The following is a 19,179-nucleotide window of genomic DNA, read 5'->3' on the forward strand; positions in this document are numbered from 1 at the left end:
GAGCAACCAATACCCCGAGGTCCTTTTCCTCCTCTGTTACTTCCAACTGATGTGTCCCCAGTTTATAACAAAAAATCTTGTTATTAATCCCTAAATGCATACCCTTGCACTTTTCACTATTAAATTTCATCCTATTACTATTACTCCAGTTTACAAGGTCATCCAGATCTTCCTGTATGGTATCCCGGTCCTTTTCTGTATTGGCAATACCTCCCACCTTTGTGTCATCCGCAAACTTTATTAGCACACTTCCACTTTTGTGCCGAGGTCAGTAATAAAAAGATTAAATAAGATTGGTCCCAAAACCGATCCCTGAGGAACTCCACTAGTAACCTCCTTCCAGCCTGACAGTTCACCTTTCAGTATGACCCATTTGTAATCTCCCCTTTAACCAGTTCCTTATCCACCTTTCAATTTTCATATTCATCCCCATCTTTTCCAATTTAACTAATAATTCCCCATGTGGAACTGTATCAAATGCCTTACTGAAATCGAGATAAATTAGGTCCACTGTGTTTCCTTTGTCTAAAATATCTGTTACCTCTCAAAGAAGGAGATCAGGTTGGTTTGGCATGATCTACCTTTTGTAAAACCATGTTGTATTTTGTCCCAATTACCACTGACCTCAATGTCCTAAACTACTTTCTCCTTCAAAATTTTTTCCAAGACCTTGCATACTACAGATATCAAACTAACAGGCCTATAGTTACCCGGATCACTTTTTTTCCCTTTCTTAAAAATAGGAACTATGTTAGCAATTCTCCAGTCATACGGTAAAACCCCTGAGTTTACAGATTCATTAAAAATTCCTGCTAAGGAGCTTGCAATTTCATGCATGCAGGATTAGCCCCTTAAACTCATTGTTAAGGTAAGGAACTAATACTGAATAAACATGGTTTTGCTTATGGTCCAGCTGGAGTGAATAAATCTCCCAGAATATTTGATGTTATTTATTTAGATTCATACAAGAGTACTTGTCTTAGAACCTTGTCCCAACATGCATTTCTCATCCTTCCTGCATGAGAACCAGCATGGATTAATCCTCAAGAAATTTCTCTATTGCTGGCATGTAAAAGTCCGTGTTCAGGAATCTGAAGGGGATTTTTGCAGGATGTCACACAAAAACAGAGATACTTCTTTCTACTGTGATAAACTCAGGACAGACAGCTGCAGGGACTGGGGTCAAGGAATAAACATTCCCAGAAGGTTAAAAGGCCCTCCTCCCTAGCAGACTGGGGAGGGGTGACTACAGGTCAATCAGGTTCAGCTGAGAAGATACCAGAGGTCAATTAGGATCAACTGAGAGGGAATTACCTGAGGTCAATTAGGATCAACTGAGAGGGAATTACCTGAGGTCAATTAGGATCAGCTGAGAGGGAATTACCTGAGGTCAATCAGGATCAGCTGATTCCAACTAAGGGCTGCCTGAGACCTTTTTAAACCCTCCCCTGTGGGGAGAGGGAGGGGAGAGAGAGAAGGAGTCAAGCTACCAGTAGACGAGGAGCAGCAAGAGAGCAAGCCTCTCCAGGAGGGGCGGCTGTATTTCCTCCCATAAGGGAGAAAAACAAGCCCAAAAGACTAGCTGAGAGAACAATGGACTGCCCCTGTGCAGCTAAGAGGGACTGTTTTACCCCAAGCCTGTCTCACCAAGGCTAGAAGCAGCGCAGGCTGGTGAGACCGAGAAGGTGCCTTGCCACACTACACTTTGCTGCTGGAGCTACATGTGTATGCACCAAGATGAATATGAAGCCTGAGACCCAGATCCTGCAAAGACTTACTCATGAGCTTAGCCTGATGCACTGTGAGGCATCCCATTGAAGTCAATGTCAGTGCGTCAAGTTCAGAAAGCCTTTGCAGGAGTGGGGCCTAAAACTTCTTTCTGAGGGTATGTCTACACTATGGAATTAGGTCGAATTTATAGAAGTCGTTTTTTTAGAAATCGGTTTTATATATTCGAGTGTGTGTGTCCCCACAGAAAATGCACTAAGTTCATTAACTCGGCGGAGCGCTTCCACAGTACCGAGGCAAGCGTCGACTTCCGGAGCGTTGCACTGTGGGTGGCTATCCCACAGTTCCCGCAGTCTCCGCTGCCCATTGGAATTCTGGGTTGAGATCCCAATGCCTGATGGGGCTAAAACATTGTCGCGGGTGGTTCTGGGTACATATCGTCAGGTCCCCGTTCCCTCCCTCCCTCTGTGAAAGCAAGGGCAGACAATCATTTTGTGCCTTTTTTCCTGAGTTACCTGTGCAGACGCCATACCACGGCAAACATGGAGCCCGCTCAGGTAACCATCACCCTATGTCTCCTGGGTGCTGGCAGACGCGGTACGGCATTGCTACACAGTAGCAGCAACCCCTTGCCTTGTGGCAGCAGACGGTACAATACGGCTGGTAACCGTCATCGTCATGTCCGAGGTGCTCCTGGTCACGTCGGCCGGAAGCGCCTGGGCAGACATGGGCACAGGGACTAAATTTGGAGTGACTTGACCCGTCATTCTCTTTAGTCCTGCAGTCAGTCCTATTGAACCGTCTTATGGTGAGCAGGCAGGCGATACGGATTGCTAGCAGTCGTTCTGTACCATCTTCTGCCGGGCAGGCAAGAGATGAGGCTGGCTAGCAGTCGTATTATACCATCTTCTGCCGGGCAGGCAAGAGATGAGGATGGCTAGCAGTCGTACTGTACCATCTTCTGCCGAGCAGCCATGAGATGAGGATGGCATGCAGTCCTTCTGCACCATCTGCTGCCAGCCAAAGATATAAAAGATAGATGGAGTGGATCAAAACAAGAAATAGACCAGATTTGTTTTGTACTCATTTGCTTCCCCCCCTCCCCTGTCTAGGGGACTCATTCCTCTAGGTCACACTGCAGTCACTCACAGAGAAGGTGCAGCGAGGTAAATCTAGCCATGTATCAATCAGAGGCCATACTAACCTCCTTGTTCCAATAAGAACAATAACTTAGTTGCACTATTTCTTATTGGAACCCTCCGTGAAGTCCTGCCTGAAATTCTCCTTGATGTAAAGCCACCCCCTTTGTTGATTTTAGCTCCCTGAAGCCAACCCTGTAAGCCGCGTCCTCAGTCGCCCCTCCCTGCGTCAGAGCAACAGCAAACAATCGTGCATCTGAGTTGAGAGTGCTGTCCAGAGCAATCACAATGGAGCACTCTGATGGGGCTAAAACATTGTCGCGGGTGGTTCTGGGTACATATCATCAGGCCCCCCGTTCCCTCCCTCCCTCCGTGAAAGCAAGGGCAGACAATCGTTTCGCGCCTTTTTTCCAGAGTTACCTGTGCAGATGCCATACCATGGCAAGCATGGAGCCTGCTCAGGTAACCATCACCCTGTGTCTCCTGGGTGCTGGCAGACGTGGTACTGCATTGCTACACAGCAGCATCAACCCCTTGCCTTGTGGCAGCAGACGGTACAGTATGACTGGTAGCCGTCATCGTCATGTCCGAGGTGCTCCTGGCCACATTGGCCAGGAGCGCCTGGGCAGACATGGGCGCAGGGACTAAATTTGGAGTGACTTGACCAGGTCATTCTCTTTAGTCCTGCAGTCAGTCCTATTGAACCGTCTTATGGTGAGCAGGCAGGCGATACGGATTGCTTGCAGTCCTATTGCATCATCTTCTGCTGGGCAGCCATGAGATGTGGATGGCATGCAGTCCTTCTGCACCGTCTCCTGCCAGCCAAAGATGTAAAAGATAGATGGAGTGGATCAAAACAAGAAATAGACCAGATTTGTTTTGTACTTATTTGCTTCCTCCCCCATCTAGGGGACTCATTCCTCTAGGTCACACTGCAGTCACTCACAGAGAAAGTGCAGCGAGGTAAATCTAGCCATGTATCAATCAGAGGCCATACTAACCTCCTTGTTCCAATAAGAACAATAACTTAGGTGTACCATTTCTTATTGGAACCCTCCGTGAAGTCCTGCCTGAAATACTCCTTGATGTAAAGCCACCCCCTTTGTTGATTTTAGCTCCCTGAAGCCAATCCCGTAAGCCGTGTCGTCAATCGCCCCTCCCTCCATCAGAGCAACGGCAGACAATCGTTCTGCGCCTTTTTTCTGTGCGGACGCCATACCAAGGCAAGCATGGAGGCCGCTCAGCTCACTTTGGCAATTAGGAGCACATTAAATACCACACGCATTATCCAGCAGTATATGCAGCACCAGAACCTGGCAAAGCGATACCGGGCGAGGAGGCGACGTCAGCGCGGTCATGTGAGTGATCAGGACATGGACACAGATTTCTCTGAAAGCATGGGCCCTGCCAATGCATGCATCATGGTGCTAATGGGGCAGGTTCATGCTGTGGAATGCTGATTCTGGGCTCGGGAAACAAGCACAGACTGGTGGGACCGCATAGTGTTGCAGGTCTGGGACGATTCCCAGTGGCTGCAAAACTTTCGCATGCGTAAGGGCGCTTTCATGGAACTTTGTGACTTGCTTTCCCCTGCCCTGAAGCGCATGAATACCAAGATGAGAGCAGCCCTCACAGTTGAGAAGCGAGTGGCGATAGCCCTGTGGAAGCTTGCAACGCCAGACAGCTACCGGTCAGTTGGGAATCAATTTGGAGTGGGCAAATCTACTGTTGGGGCTGCTGTGATTCAAGTAGCCCACGCAATCAAAGATCTGCTGATATCAAGGGTAGTGACCCGGGGAAATGTGCAGTTCATAGTGGATGGCTTTGCTGCAATGGGATTACCTAACTGTGGTGGGGCTGTAGACGGAATCCATATCCCTATCTTGGCACCAGAGCACCAAGCCGGCGAGTACATAAACCGCAAGGGGTACTTTTCAGTAGTGCTGCAAGCTCTGGTGGATCACAAGGGACGTTTCACCAACATCAACGTGGGATGGCCGGGAAAGGTACATGACGCTCGCATCTTCAGAACTCTGGTCTGTTTCAAAAGCTGCAGGAAGGGACTTTATTCCCAGACCAGAAAATAACTGTTGGGGACGTTGAAATGCCTATATGTATCCTTGGGGACCCAGCCTACCCCTTAATGCCATGGCTCATGAAGCCGTACACAGGCAGCCTGGACAGTAGTCAGGAGCTGTTCAACTACAAGCTGAGCAAGTGCAGAATGGTGGTAGAATGTGCATTTGGACGTTTAAAGGCGCGCTGGCGCAGTTTACTGACTCGCTTAGACCTCAGTGAAACCAATATCCCCACTGTTATTACTGCTTGCTGTGTGCTCCACAATATCTGTGAGAGTAAGGGGGAGACGTTTATGGCGGGGTGGGAGGTTGAGGCAAATCGCCTGGCTGCTGGTTACGCGCAGCCAGACACCAGGGCGGTTAGAAGAGCACAGGAGGGCGCGGTACGCATCAGAGAAACTTTGAAAACCAGTTTCATGACTGGCCAGGCTACGGTGTGAAAGTTCTCTTTGTTTCTCCTTGATGAAACCCCCCACCCCTTGGTTCACTCTACTTCCCTATAAGCTAACTACGCTCCCCTCCTCCCTTCGATCACCGCTTGCAGAGGCAATAAAGTCATTGTTGCTTCACATTCATGCATTCTTTATTCATTCATCACACAAATAGGGGGATGACTACCAAGGTAGCCCAGGAGGAGTGGTGGAGGAGGGAAGGAAAATGCCACACAGCACTTTAAAAGTTTACAACTTTAAAATTTATTGAATGCCAGCCTTCTTTTTTTGGGGCAATCCTCGGTGGCGGAGTGGCTGGTTGGCCGGTGGCCCCTCCACCGCGTTCTTGGGCATCTGGGTGTGGAGGCTATGGAACCTGGGGAGGAGGGCGGTTGGTTACACAGGGGCTGTAGTGGCAGTCTGTGCTCTAGCTGCCTTTGCTGCAGCTCAACCATACACTGGAGCATACTGGTTTGGTCCTCCAGCAGCCTCAGCATTGAATCCAGCCTCCTCTCATCACGCTACCGCCACATTTGAGCTTCAGCCCTGTCTTCAGCCCACCACTTACTCTCTTCAGCCCGCCACTTACTCTCTTCAGCCTGCCACCTATCCTCCCAGTCATTTTGTGCTTTCCTGCACTCTGACATTATTTGCCTTCACGCATTCGTCTGTGCTCTGTCAATGTGGGAGGACAGCATGAGCTCAGAGAACACGTCATCACGAGTGCTTTTTTTTTTCTTTCTAATTTTCATTAGCCTCTGGGAAGGAGAAGATCCTGTGATCATTGAAACACATGCAGCTGGTGGAGAAAAAAAAAGGGACAGCGGTATTTAAAAAGACACATTTTATAAAACAGTGGCTACACTCTTTCAGGGTAAACCTTGCTGTTAACATTGCATACATAGCACATGTGCTTTCATTACACGGTCGCATTTTGCCTCCCCCCACCGCGTGGCTACCCCCTCAACCCTCCCCCCTCCCCGTGGCTAACAGCGAGGAACATTTCTGTTCAGCCACAGGCAAACAGCCCAGCAGGAATGGGCTCCTCTGAGTGTCCCCTGAAGAAAAGCACCCTATTTCAACCAGGTGACCATGAATGATATCTCACTCTCCTGAGGATAACACAGAGAGAAAAAGAACGGATGTTGTTTGAACGCCAGCAAACATACACTGCAATGCTTTGTTGTACAATGATTCCCGAGTACGTGTTACTGGCCTGGAGTGGTAAAGTGTCCTACCATGAAGGACACAATAAGGCTGCCCTCCCCAGAAACTTTTTGCAAAGGCTTTGGGAGTACATCCAGGAGAGCCGTGAATGCCAGGGCAAAGTAATCCTTTCACATGCTTGCTTTTAAACCATGTGTAGTATTTTAAAAGGTACACTCACCAGAGGTCCCTTCTCCGCCTGCCGAGTCCAGGAAGCAGCCTTGGGTGGGTTCGGGGGGTACTGGCTCCAGGTGCAGGGTGAGAAACAGTTCCTGGCTGTCGGGAAAACCTGTTTCTCCGCTTGCTTGCTGTGAGCTATCTACAACCTCATCATCATCATCATCTTCTTCATCCCCAAAACCTGCTTCCATGTTGCCTCCATCTCCATTGAAGGAGTCAAACAACACGGCTGGGGTGGTGGTGGCGGCTGAACCCCCTAAAATGGCATGCAGCTCATCATAGAAGCGGCATGTTTGGGACTCTGACCCGGAGCGGCTGTTCGCCTCTCTGGTTTTCTGGTAGGCTTGCCTCAGCTCCTTCAATTTCATGTGGCACTGCTTCGGGTCCCTGTTATGGCCTCTGTCCTTCATGCCCTGGGAGATTTTGACAAAGGTTTTGGCATTTCAAAAATTGGAACAGAGTTCTGATAGCACGGATTCCTCTCCCCATACAGCGATCAGATCCCGTACCTCCCGTTCAGTCCATGCTGGAGCTCTTTTGCGATTCTGGGACTCCATCATGGTCACCTCTGCTGATGAGCTCTGCATGGTCACCTGCAGCTTGCCACGCTGGCCAAACAGGAAATGAGATTCAAAAGTTCTCGGTTCTTTTCCTGTCTACGTGGCCAGTGCATCTGAGTTGAGAGTGCTGTCCAGAGCGGTCAAAATGGAGCACTCTGGGATAGCTCCCGGAGGCCAATACCGTCGAATTGTGTCCACAGTACCACAAATTCAACCCAGCAAGGCCGATTTAAGCGCTAATCCACTTGTCAGGGGTGGAGTAAGGAAATGGATTTTAAGAGCCCTTTAAGTCGAAATAAAGGGCTTCATTGTGTGGACGGGTGCAGGTTTACATCGATTTAACGCTGCTAAATTCGACCTAAAGTCCTAGTGTAGACCAGGGCAGAGGCACTTTCTTACATTGAACATGTTACACTCCTAAAATAAAATGTGTCTTTTTCCTTTTTTTCAGGCCTTGATCTAACAGGTATATTTCTCTTTGCCATCTTGACTCTAATGACGCTAACAGCCAACCTGGTGTTTGTAGAGGAAGTGTTCTATATCTACAAGAAAACTCCCTCCTCTAAAAGGACAATTTTTATTTGGATAAATGCAGCGGCTCCGGTAAGAGCAGGGAGAAAAAAATTCAATTGAATATCAAAAAGACCCTTTCTCTAAAGATGCTGTAGTTAATGTATAAACCTCTTTTATCTCTGACCCCTTCCTGTCTTTCTGTCCAGGTTATAGCTACTACATCATGCGTCGGGATGTGGATTCCTCGCTCAACAATGTTTACAGATTTCACTGCAGCAGTGTATGTATTCTTGTTTCTCTGAACCCTGAATTTCCTGCCTTTAAACAGCCTCTAGCACTAGGTAAACATAGTCATTTTGAAAATTTAATAATAGATTTTTAGTTTGAGATGAAATCTCTTGGCAGCTGTTTTAGCAGGGAGGGAGAAGAATAAAAAAACAAATTCCCAGTACTACAGCCCCCTTAGTGTGGGAACTGCAGAATGAAAGAAAATAATTGATCCCTTTGATTGGCAGCAGCCTTGAAGTAGTAGAGTCGTTCCTTTATCTCTCTCAATGCCATGTAGAATGAGACTCTGACCTACGACTTTTCACTGTGCTTTTATTAATGATGCACTGTATGGGCCTTTTATTAATGATGGCAAGTAAACCTTCAGTGAGTATATCAATGAGAAAATGTTCCATACATGTCCTGATAAAAGCTCTGGGTGAGGGTTTGACAGCTGTGACATGTAAAGGGGAGGATGAAGAATTGTGGTCTCTGCTCCCTGGAGGTAATGGTGCAAGCCTCTAACTTTAAGGCAGAAGCCGAAAGGTTGAAGGTTATAGTGTGGGATTTTTCAAAGCTGTCTAAGCGATTTAGGAGCACAAGTTCCATTGGCAAGTCAATGGGAATTGTGCTCCTAAATCACAAATGTTTTTGCAGATCTCCCCTTTAACTCCTCGTGACTTCTGGCTGCATTTACTACGAGTCTGAGATGGAATAAAACAAGATGGAGCAATGCTTATTAATTAAGTTGCTTTTATTTGGATGGTAAATACAAATTCTCACTGGCTGAATCTGGGTCTGAGATGAAACCATGCAAGTCTCTGCCATATTATTAGATTCCCAACTTTAACTCTAGAAGTATGCGTGATGCTAAAAATACGTATAAAAAGAAAACAAAATAGTAAGAATGGCCATACTGGGTCAGACCAAAGGTCTATCTAGCCCATCGAGCTCAGGATCTGAGTCCCTGTGGTGGACACTGTAGCATTTAATTTCAGAAAGGGGAACTACACAAAAATGAGGAGGTTAGTGAAACAGAAATTAAAAGGTACAGTACCAAAAGTAAAATCCCTGCAAGCTGCATGGAAACTTTTTAAAGACACCATAATAGAGGCTCAACTTAAATGTATACCCCAATTTAAAAAACATAGAGAACCAAAAAAGAGCCACCGTGGTTAAACAACAAAGTAAAAGAAGCAGTGAGAGGCAAAAAGGCATCCTTTAAAAAGTGGAAGATAAATCCTAATGAGGAAAACAGAAAAGAGCATAAACTCTGGCAAATGAAGTGTAAAAATATAATTAGTAAGACCAAAAAAGAATTTGAAGAACAGCTAGCCAAAGACTCCAAAAATAATAGCAACATTTTTTTTAAACACATCAGAAGCAGGAACCCTGCTAAACAACCAGTGGAGCCACCGATCAAGATGCTAAAGGAACACTCAAAGACGATAAGGCCATTGTGGAGAAACTAAATAAATTCTTTGCATCAGTCTTCACTGTTGAGGATGTGAGGGAGATTCCCAAACCTGAGCCATTCTTTTTGGATGACAGATCTGAGGAACTGTCCCAAATTGAGGTATCATTGGAGGAGGTTTTGGAACAAATTGATAAACTAAACAGTAATAAGTCTCCAGGACCTGATGGTATTCACCCAAGAGTTCTGAAGGAACTCAAAGGTGAAATTTCAGGACTACTAAATGTAACCTATCATTTAAATCAGCTTCTGTACCAAACGACTGGAGGATGTGACACCAATTTTTAAAAAGAGCTCCAGAGGTGACCCTGGCAACTACAGGTCAGTAAGCCTCATTTCAGTAACGGGCGAATTGGTTGAAACTATCATAAAGAACAAAATGGTCAGACACATAGATGAACATGATTTGTTGGGAAATAGTCAACATGGTTTTTGTAAAGGGAAATCATGTCTCACCAATCTGCGAGAATTCTTTGAGAGGGCCACAGGAGATACAGTGGACATAGTGTATTTAGATTTTCAGAAAGCCTTTGACAGTGTCCCTCACTAAAGGCTCTTAAGCAAAATAAGCAGTAATGGGATAAGAGGGAAGGTTCTCTCATGGATTGGTACCTGGTTAAAAGATAGGAAACAAAAGGTAGGAATAAATGGTCCGTTCTCAGAATGGAGAGGTGTAAATAGTGGTGTCCCCCAAGGATCTGTACTGTTCCCAGTCCTACAAATTTAACATATTCATAAATGATCTGGAAAAAGGTATAAACAGTGAGGTGGCAAAATTTGCAGATGATACAAAACTACTCAAGATAGTTAACTCCCAGGCAGCCTCTGAAGAGCTACAAAAGGATCTCACAAAACTGGGTGACTGGGCAACAAAATGGCAGATGAAATTTAATGTTGATAAATGCAAAGTAATGCACATTGGAAAACATAATCCTAACTATACATATACAATGATGGAGTCTAAATTAGCTGTTACCACTCAAGAAAGAGATCTTGGAATCACTGTGGATAGTTCTCTGAAATCACTCAATGTGCAGCGGCAGTCAATGTGCAGCGGCAGTCAAAAAAACAAACAGAACGTTGGGAATCCTCAAGAAAGGGATAGATAATAAGACAGAAAATATCATATTGCCTCTATCTAATCTATGGTACACCCACACCTTAAATAGTGCATGCAGATGTGGTCGCCCCGTCTCAAAAAAGATATATTGGAATTGGAAAAAGTTCAGAAAAGGGCAACAAAAATTATTAGGGGTATAGGACAGCTTCTGTATGAGGAGAGATTAATAAGACTGGGACTTTTCAGCTTGGAAAAGAGACGACTAAGGGGGAATATGATAGAGGTCTATAAAATCATGAGTGGTATACAGAAAGTAAATAAGGAAGTGTTATTTACTCCTTTTCATAATACAAGAACAAGGGGCCACCAAATGAAATTAATAGGTAGCAGGTTTAAAATAAACACAAGAAAGTATGTTTTCACGCAACACACTGTCAACCTCTGGAACTCCTTGCCAGAGGATGTTGTGAAGGCCAATACTATAACGTGGTTCAAAAGGGAGCTAGATAGATTCATGGAAGATAGGTCCATCAATGGCTATTAGCCAGGATGGGCAGGAATGCTGTCCCTAGCCTCTGTTTGCCAGAAGCTGGGATTGGGTGACAGGGCATGGATCACTTGATGATTATCTGTTCTGTTCATTCCCTTTGGGGCACCTGCCATTGGCCACTGTCAGAGGACAGGATACTGGGCTTGATGGACCTTTGGTCTGACCCAGTACGGCCATTCTCATGTTCTTATGTTCAGTATCCTGTCTTCCGACCGTGGCCAATGCCAGGTGCTTCAGAGGGAACGAACAAAACAGGTAACCATCAAGTGATCAATCCCTTGTCGCCCTTTCCCAGCTTCTGGCAAACAGTGGCTAGGGACACCATCCCTGCCCATCAAATCATAGGCCAATCATAGGCTATATACTTACAATGAAAATTCTGAAGGCCAAATGTGATTTGCTTACAAGTTCTGACTGTGTGGGTACAAAGTATGACTGCATTGGTGAGAGCTCAGCCAACAAGTAGAAAAACAGTACAAAAAGCAGAGGCAGCGGAGTCTAATGGATAGAGCACTAGGGCGGGAGCCAGGAGCTCCTGCATTCTAATGCTGACTCTCCCACCTACATGCTATGTGGCCTTAGGCAAATCATTTAGTTGCTCCGTGTCTCAATTTCCTTATCTGTAAAATGAAACTAATACTTAACTCAGCCTGCCCTTGTAAAGTAATGTTTCTACGCAATTAGCGCTAAATATTACTATTTATAACAGACTTTTTAGGAAATGTCAGCATTGCAAATCCTGGAGTAGGATGGTTAAAGATACATGTCTATGCTGGTATAGATGCAGAACGGTGTCTATGCTGGTATACAAAGAGCACATGCACATTGTGTATGTTTAACCTGATATTTTTTCTCTTGTAGTTTTTTTGCCATTGTGATCCACAAGTTCATGCTGATGATGATTAAAGAGTGTGGAGGTCAAAAGTTATTTCTCACTAGATTTGAAAATGATCGTTTCAAGATCAGCACAGGTCCCTTCTGTTGCTGTTGCCTTTGCCTCCCTCATGTACACATCACTAGGTGAGTTTCACTTTAGAGCTCCCCAGCTAGAGTACTGGTGTCAGAAACCAGCAGCTTAGCAGAGCCATACATATGATACTGGGTCTTCCTGCTTCAGAGAAAATTTGCACCCAGCGCATATTGAATGTGTCACCTTTGTGAATCTCATGCTGTCTATTTTAAGGTGTATTATCATTATGGGGCCACGTCAAAATTTACTCTTTCAGCTTGCACCATGCAGCTATCCTCCACTGTTTTGGGGTGGAAGGGCTTGGAGTTGGGGACCAGACAATTCTTGGTCAACCCAGTGGACTTTCAGCCTTTCGGTGAAAGTGGGGCTGTTGCTGGAGTCATGCTGCCAGTGGGCAGAAGGATGGCTATCTTTGTGGGATGCCTCCTACCTCTGTAGACCTATGGTGGGCTCCTTCTCATCAGTACCTAGGGTTGGGAAGCCTTGCCTTCTACCTACTCTTGAGCTCTCTAAGCTTCTTCCAGTACAGAGGATGACGTCTTGACAATTTCAGCCTCCTCTGGCCCCTCCTGCAGGTGTCTCTTGTTTGGCTGAAGAGAGCTTTTTTTTTAAAATAACAAATAGGGATGATACATAAGACAGGTTAGTGCAGATAAGAGCGATAAGGGTCAGGAACAGGGGAATGGGAGGTACAGTAACAGGTTTCTATCAGCAACAATTGCTCTGTTGTCACACAATTCTCCAAATGCTTGAAAGGGCAAATGCACTAATCGGGTGACCTGTCTCAGCCCATTTCACACTTGTTTGTACCGTTTATAGTTCTGTAATGATTTGCGGGAGTAAAATTACCACTGTAATGATGTAATTATGGCTGTATTAATTGAGCAATTACAATAAATCAAGGTTCATTAATATATCACATTTCACATTAAATGGCAGCTGGCTGGCTGCTGAGCCTTCATTAGGTAGAGTGTCTGAGGGGCCAAGGGCACAACAGTGAAGACCGAAATAACCAGAGAGAGCGAGAGCTGGGAAATAGGTGAGGAATAATAAAGTTGGCAAAGAAAAGGGGATCAGGAGCTGGACCTTGCCCAGTGTGCACTTAGATAGTTCAGATAGATCCGCTTTCATGTGCCTGAGTGGCAAGGGTCTTCCCCTTCCCTCCCCCCCACCTTTTCCTTATGGTATTTTTAAAACAGCATTAAAATCTAAAGGATGTTTTTTGGTCTGTGATTATGACTCACTGAAAAGAGGGAAGCTTGCACCATCTGTCCTGCTGGGGCTAGGTAGCGTAGTGATCAAAGGTGGATGATTTCCTCCGACCTAGGAAGAAAAGTGAATGGCTACTGAACAGTGTTCATGGAGGAATACTCCGGAAAATGCTGATCCTCTCTCCTGATCCTGCAAAACCCTTGCTTTCCTGGACTACCACAAGACTGGGGGTTTGCTAATCAGGAAGGGTGGAATCAGGAAGAAGCCACCATATGTGACACGGTTTCTGTAGACAAGGACTAAAGATCTATGGCAGGAATTCTCAAACTGGGGGTTGGGACCCCTCAGAGGGTCGCGAGGTTATTACATGGGGGGGTCATGAGCTGTCAGCCTCCACCCCAAGCCCTGCTTTGCCTCCAGCATTTATAATGGGGTTAAATATATTAAAAAGTGTTTTTCATTTATAAGTGGGGTCGCACTCAGAGGCTTGGTTTGTGAAAGGGGTCACCAGTACAAAAGTCTGAGAATCACTGATCTATGGTAACTTGCCATTAAGTTTAATGCTGGTAATGAAGCACCAACTTGCCCACTGTAGCAGAAGGTTGGGACAGTATGGCTGCAGTGGAGGAGTTAAGGGCAAATTTCAGGTGCTAGCTGTTCTGCCATTGGCTCCCCAGTAGACTCTAATACATCACCTTTTGCACAGCTCCATTAGTTACTGAACTGCTGCTGCAGAGCCAGCAATGGAGCAAAAAACATTATTTTGTGCCTGTTCTGCTAAGTTAGTGTCTACATCTTTCAATATGCTGTGAAAAATTAGAGAATTCTAGACCAGTGGCTCTCAAAAATTTTTACTGGTGACCCCTTTCACATAGCAAGCCTCTGAGTGTGACCCTCCTTATACATTAAAAACACTTTGTTGTATATTTAACACCCTTATAAATCCTGGAGGCAAAGCAGGGTTTGGGGTGGAGGTTGACAGCTCGCGACCCTCAGTTTGAGAACTCCTGCTCTAGACAAGCTGTTTAGGTTCTAGAAGATGTTCCTTGCCAGATTTCAGCCATGTACAGTACATATGGAAAATGTGGGGCCTCTACTATTAGACAATATCTAGTGAAGTTGTGTTAAGCTTATTAACAAGGTATTGAGCAGCGGTGGTTTTTTGACTTGCCAGACGAACCCTGTTTCTGCTGAAGTTGGGGACCTTTCAATTTGCTTTCCTTCGACCTGTGCTAATGTTTCTGTCAATAGTGCTTTGGACCAATGGAAACTACAGCCTTTCTGATGTAAGTAAATATTCTAATCAGCCATTGCTCACCAAGCTTGTAAACTTTGGCTTGACAATGAGTGTCTAAAAAGCCAGGTTTATGTACTAACCAGCATCATATAAACAGCAGCCCCAATTTATCATCCCACCGCATAGTGTGCTGTCATTTATACTTGTGCAAACTCAGCGTAAAGTAGCATTGTACATTCACCTTCAACGGCTGCTGGTTGTCATGCAACAAAATAACGCTCACAGCCGGTTCTGGTTCAGTTGAAGGAGTGTCCGGCTTTATTCCAAGAGCACAGTACCTAGCAGGTGAGGAGCCAGGTACTGGCATTGAGCAGCCATGGACTGGCAATCACTGAGTTCCTATTCAGCTGGTGTGGACAGCCTTGGGTGGGCAATGACCAATCAGGGGTAAGCTATACTAATTCCATTACAAGGTCTGCACAGGCTATACATGTGAGTTCCTTACGCTAATAATTACATAAGTTGCCAGGCAACAGCGAATGGGCCAAGTGTGTTTAAACAAATGTGTTGCACAAGAACCAGGACCATTTAGACAGCACCAGCACTGTCACAGAATTTATGTAAAAGGCAGTGTCCGCATTAACCGTGCCCCAAACAAGGCGTCTCCAACCTTTTTGTCGTACGGCCCACTGCTTGAGGTAGACATCATCTCAGAGCTAGGCGAAAAAAACAATATCTCTCTTAGAAATGTCTGCAAATTCGAATGAGTTTTCCGTTCCATGGTATTTTGCAATGATCAGATTTTTCATGTTCTCATTTTTCAGTTTTGGAAAAATCCCATCGCGTGGTTTGTCTGACCACTTCAAATTGGCAATAGAAAACCTCCAAGCCCCTCAAATATTCTGACAAATAACCAACAAGTGGCTATTATTTATTTATCTTACACTTAGGGTATGTCTACACAGCCCGCAGCGGCAAGCTTCTGAGCCTGGGGCTTGTGGGGCTTGCACTACCATGCTAAAAAGAGCTGTGTAGATGTTGCAGCTCTGGCTGGAATTCGGGGTCTGCAGCCTAGGGCGAGGGGTGGGCTTCAGAGCCCAGCTCCAGCTGGAGTCACAGCTAAAAAGCACTGTCTACACAGTTATTTTGAGCATGGTAGCACAAGCCCAGGTCTGTGTAGACTTGCTGCTGTGGGCTGCCACTTGCTGTGTAGACGTACCTTTAGCGACCTCAACCAAGATCAGATCCCCAGGTGCTGTACAAACACATAGTGAAAGATGGTCCCTGCCTGGAAGAGTTGGCAATCTAAACAGACAAGGCGCACCAGAGGTAGGAAGGAAAACTGCGGCATAGTAAGGGGAAATGACTTGTTCAAGGTCACATAGCATGTCAATGGCAGAACCAGGAATAGAAGCCTGGTTTCCTAGCTCACGCTCCAGCCCTACTTACTAGACAATGCTGCCCCTCAAGGACAATTTTTTCCATTAAACATTTCCATTGGAAAATTTCCAAAAAACCAGAAAATTACAAAAAAGTCTTTGTGAAACATTCTATTTGTGTAAAAAGTTCAAATTTCTAAGAGATTTAGTTTGAAAAATTCCAGCCAGCTCCACTTGTGGATTCAAAATCATCATCAGACAACCACCTGCCCTTTAATCCTCCTCTGATTCCATTCACACATCTCTGTGGCACCCATCGTTCAACTCACTCCACATACGCCGCTGCCTGCTTCTCCTTCCCCTAGTGTCTGGTGGCATCCTGGAGAATTACCCAGTCTGTGGTAAGATCCCCTTGGCCTTGAATGAAGGAACTGATTTTCATGTTCTCTGTAAAACACCAAGCCGAGAAGCACGTGAATAAAGGTAAATCTGAACTGCCTGATGTGTTGGCTCCGCCCTATAAACTCGAATGGATTGTTAAAATACGCAAAAAGCAAGACAACTCTGAGGATAATTACACCACTGCTAAAGCCAGTGGACTCAGCATGTTTTCTCCCATTCACAAAAAGCAAAGACTGTTTTCAAGCCAAATTTTTAACTCTTTCCACTGTAGCAAAAATGCAATTATTTGTAGGTGAAAACTCAAGCAAAGGAGTTGCCTGGGCATTTTGCAAACAGGACTGTCCCAAAGTTAAATGGGGTCCCCTGAAAACTTCAAAATAAGAGGCCTCTCAAAAAATGTTAAAAGGTTGGTCACTGTAAGCCGTACTTCACTTGATGGGCTCTCTGGTCACAGGATCAGTAGGTGCTGAGTACTGGCCTGGAATCTAAATGTCTACACACCTACTGAAAAGTTTGGACCTCTTACAAAAAAAAGACATGCTGCGTGAGTCAGAGTAGTAGTAATAATAAAGCCTTTTGTATTATTTTACAGCAATACAAATATAACCTAAAATATCTTTGAGTCTTCTGGGGGAGACAATTTGTCTTTCAGAAGAAGCCTCTGGTGGGTCATTCTGGGCTTGATCCTGCAAGATGCTGAGCACCAGCAACTCCCATTGGTGTTGACGGGAGAGGGATGGTGCTCAGGTCCTGGAATAATCTACCTCTTCGTCACCTTCCCAGGTCCTGCCAGTTTTGCAGGCCACTGGCTGATTGGTGATCAAGTACTGCATTCCGTATTATCCCTTCTGTTGGCAGTGTCCCCAGAGCAGTTTCCACTGCAAATCCCAGGAGCCTCTGCTGTTGATTGCAGCTTTCATAAAAATAGAAATAGGTGTTTTATTTTTGCATGTTTTCACAATTGCCAAGTCTTATCCATATGCCTGTTTAATTTGCTTTTTAGTTAACTCCTAATGGAGCTGCAATATGGATTAACTGCTTCGTCGGTGTCCTTACAATGATTGCTCTATGGCCAATTGGAATCATGTTTCAACAAGTTCAAGTTCTTCTTAACCCTAAGAAGATCAGCCCTAAGTTTGCACTTTATCAGGTGAGAATCTTCACATTCCAGTTTAGAATTTGCATTGCTGTTGATATAGAATAACCCAAGTCCTGGGCAGAATTTGGTACAGCGTATTGCTTCTCAGTTCAAAGACTGTAATTTAAAACTTACTGTACAAAGGCACACCCTTTGATTGGTTAAAGATGTGGTTTCTCTTTGAAGTGTTGTTCTTATTCATGCTCAACTTGTATTAACTTGCATCTGGTCTTTGTATAATGCTGGAGAACTGAGAAATATTTATAATCCATTCTTCCTTGGGCTGTGGGAAAAAAATAGCACAGAGCTGAGCTCTCTTTTCTCAGCATAAAGGAAGCCTCATGGTGTATCCTGTAATACAATGTTAAAATGCTAGTGTGTACTTTAAAAGATGGGAAGGGTTCTGGAACTGGGGGGCGTGGGGGTGGTTCTTCTTGTTTCAATTGTTGCACCATGCTGCTGTTTCTGTGTTGTTAGTTATTTTTCTTGGCCAGTCTACAAATGAGAATAAGACAATAATAAAAACATTGGCAGGAAACCACTGAATAATAGAGTGGGGCCAGATATGGGCCAGATTTAGTTCTATCCATTTTCCATATTAAAGAAACCCATGAAAGATACCTCCATCCTCAAGAAAGGATTGAGTCAGGATCCTCTTATTGCGGTGCTGCCATCTGTGGGCATCCCTAGGAGGTGGTACTGTAAGGCCTTGTCTATGTCGATGAAAAACCTTAGTGTAAATGCCATGACTCACACCGGGGCAGTTTACCTCACTAAGTTGACCTAGTGCAAGTCACACTAAGTTGTAACTTTAGCATCCTCATGGCCAAGACGGAATCTGCTCTGCAGGCAGCTCTGGCCAGGAAAAGGGGCACGCAGGAACACAGCAGGGAAAGTCCCTTCTGCCCCAGGGACACGTTGTTCCATACCCCCCGATGTGAACACACGCACACACCAGAACAGTACAATGAATACAGGAGAGGGAAATATTTATTTACAGGGGGATGAATGGAGAAGAACAACAAGAGGGAAGATAGGGGGAGCGGTAAAACAGGATTACACCTACCACGAGGCCCCACAGGCCCAGCGGTACCACAGTCTGAAAGGGCAGACACCGAGCACTGTGTCTGCTCTCAGAGTTCAGGAGTCCCGGGCAGAGTTCCAGTCTGGCAGCGAGTCTTGGGTGCTCCTGGTCATCTTGGGCACCAGTGAACTTTCCCCAACAAACTGCTCCAGTGCCCTCTTCTGCCACTCTGCAATCCCACACAGAGCGGCAACCTCCCCACTTAGCTAGCTACAGCTTCCCTCCTTATTCCAAGTGCAAAGTCACAATCCCCAGTACTCTTGGCACCATACAGCTCTGGGCAACAGTGATCCTGAATCCAGCTCCTGTTTCTCGGGTGATTCCACTCTGGCATGGTGCTCCTCCTGGCTCCTGTCCTGGGGTGTCCCAAATCGGCCGCTCTGTCCCTCCCAGGTTTCAGGCAGGTTCTTGGCTGCTTCACTCTGTGAGGGCCCCCTCGCTGCAGTCTGGAGCTACAGACACCCCCATCCCCCTGTCGTTTCCCTTCTCTCCATGCCCACCGCTCCCAAAACGGAACTTCCTCTTCCTGGAACAATCAGCCCTTCCTCCCCTCAGGGCAAAGATTTAAAAG

At 45.6% G+C, this 19,179-nt stretch overlaps 1 protein-coding gene across 2 annotated transcripts in view; it reads left to right on the forward strand.

Moving 5' to 3' along the window:
- The window catches only part of LOC140916260 (organic solute transporter subunit alpha), a 46,294-nt gene that overhangs the window by 17,369 nt on the left and 9,746 nt on the right, over positions 1 to 19,179 (forward strand). Inside the window, exons 2-6 of one of the 2 annotated variants that reach the window (XM_073357635.2) lie at positions 7,774 to 7,925; positions 8,042 to 8,115; positions 12,048 to 12,206; positions 14,543 to 14,654; positions 17,390 to 17,536. In XM_073357635.2, the coding sequence (XP_073213736.1) occupies positions 7,774 to 7,925; positions 8,042 to 8,115; positions 12,048 to 12,206; positions 14,543 to 14,654; positions 17,390 to 17,536 (644 nt within the window). The remainder of the gene's footprint in view (positions 1 to 7,773; positions 7,926 to 8,041; positions 8,116 to 12,047; positions 12,207 to 14,542; positions 14,655 to 17,389; positions 17,537 to 19,179) is intronic. The other variant, XM_073357646.2, reaches the window with a different exon arrangement.

The sequence above is a fragment of the Lepidochelys kempii genome, chromosome 1, assembly GCF_965140285.1.
Source record: "Lepidochelys kempii isolate rLepKem1 chromosome 1, rLepKem1.hap1, whole genome shotgun sequence".
Classification (NCBI taxonomy): Eukaryota; Metazoa; Chordata; order Testudines; family Cheloniidae; genus Lepidochelys; species Lepidochelys kempii.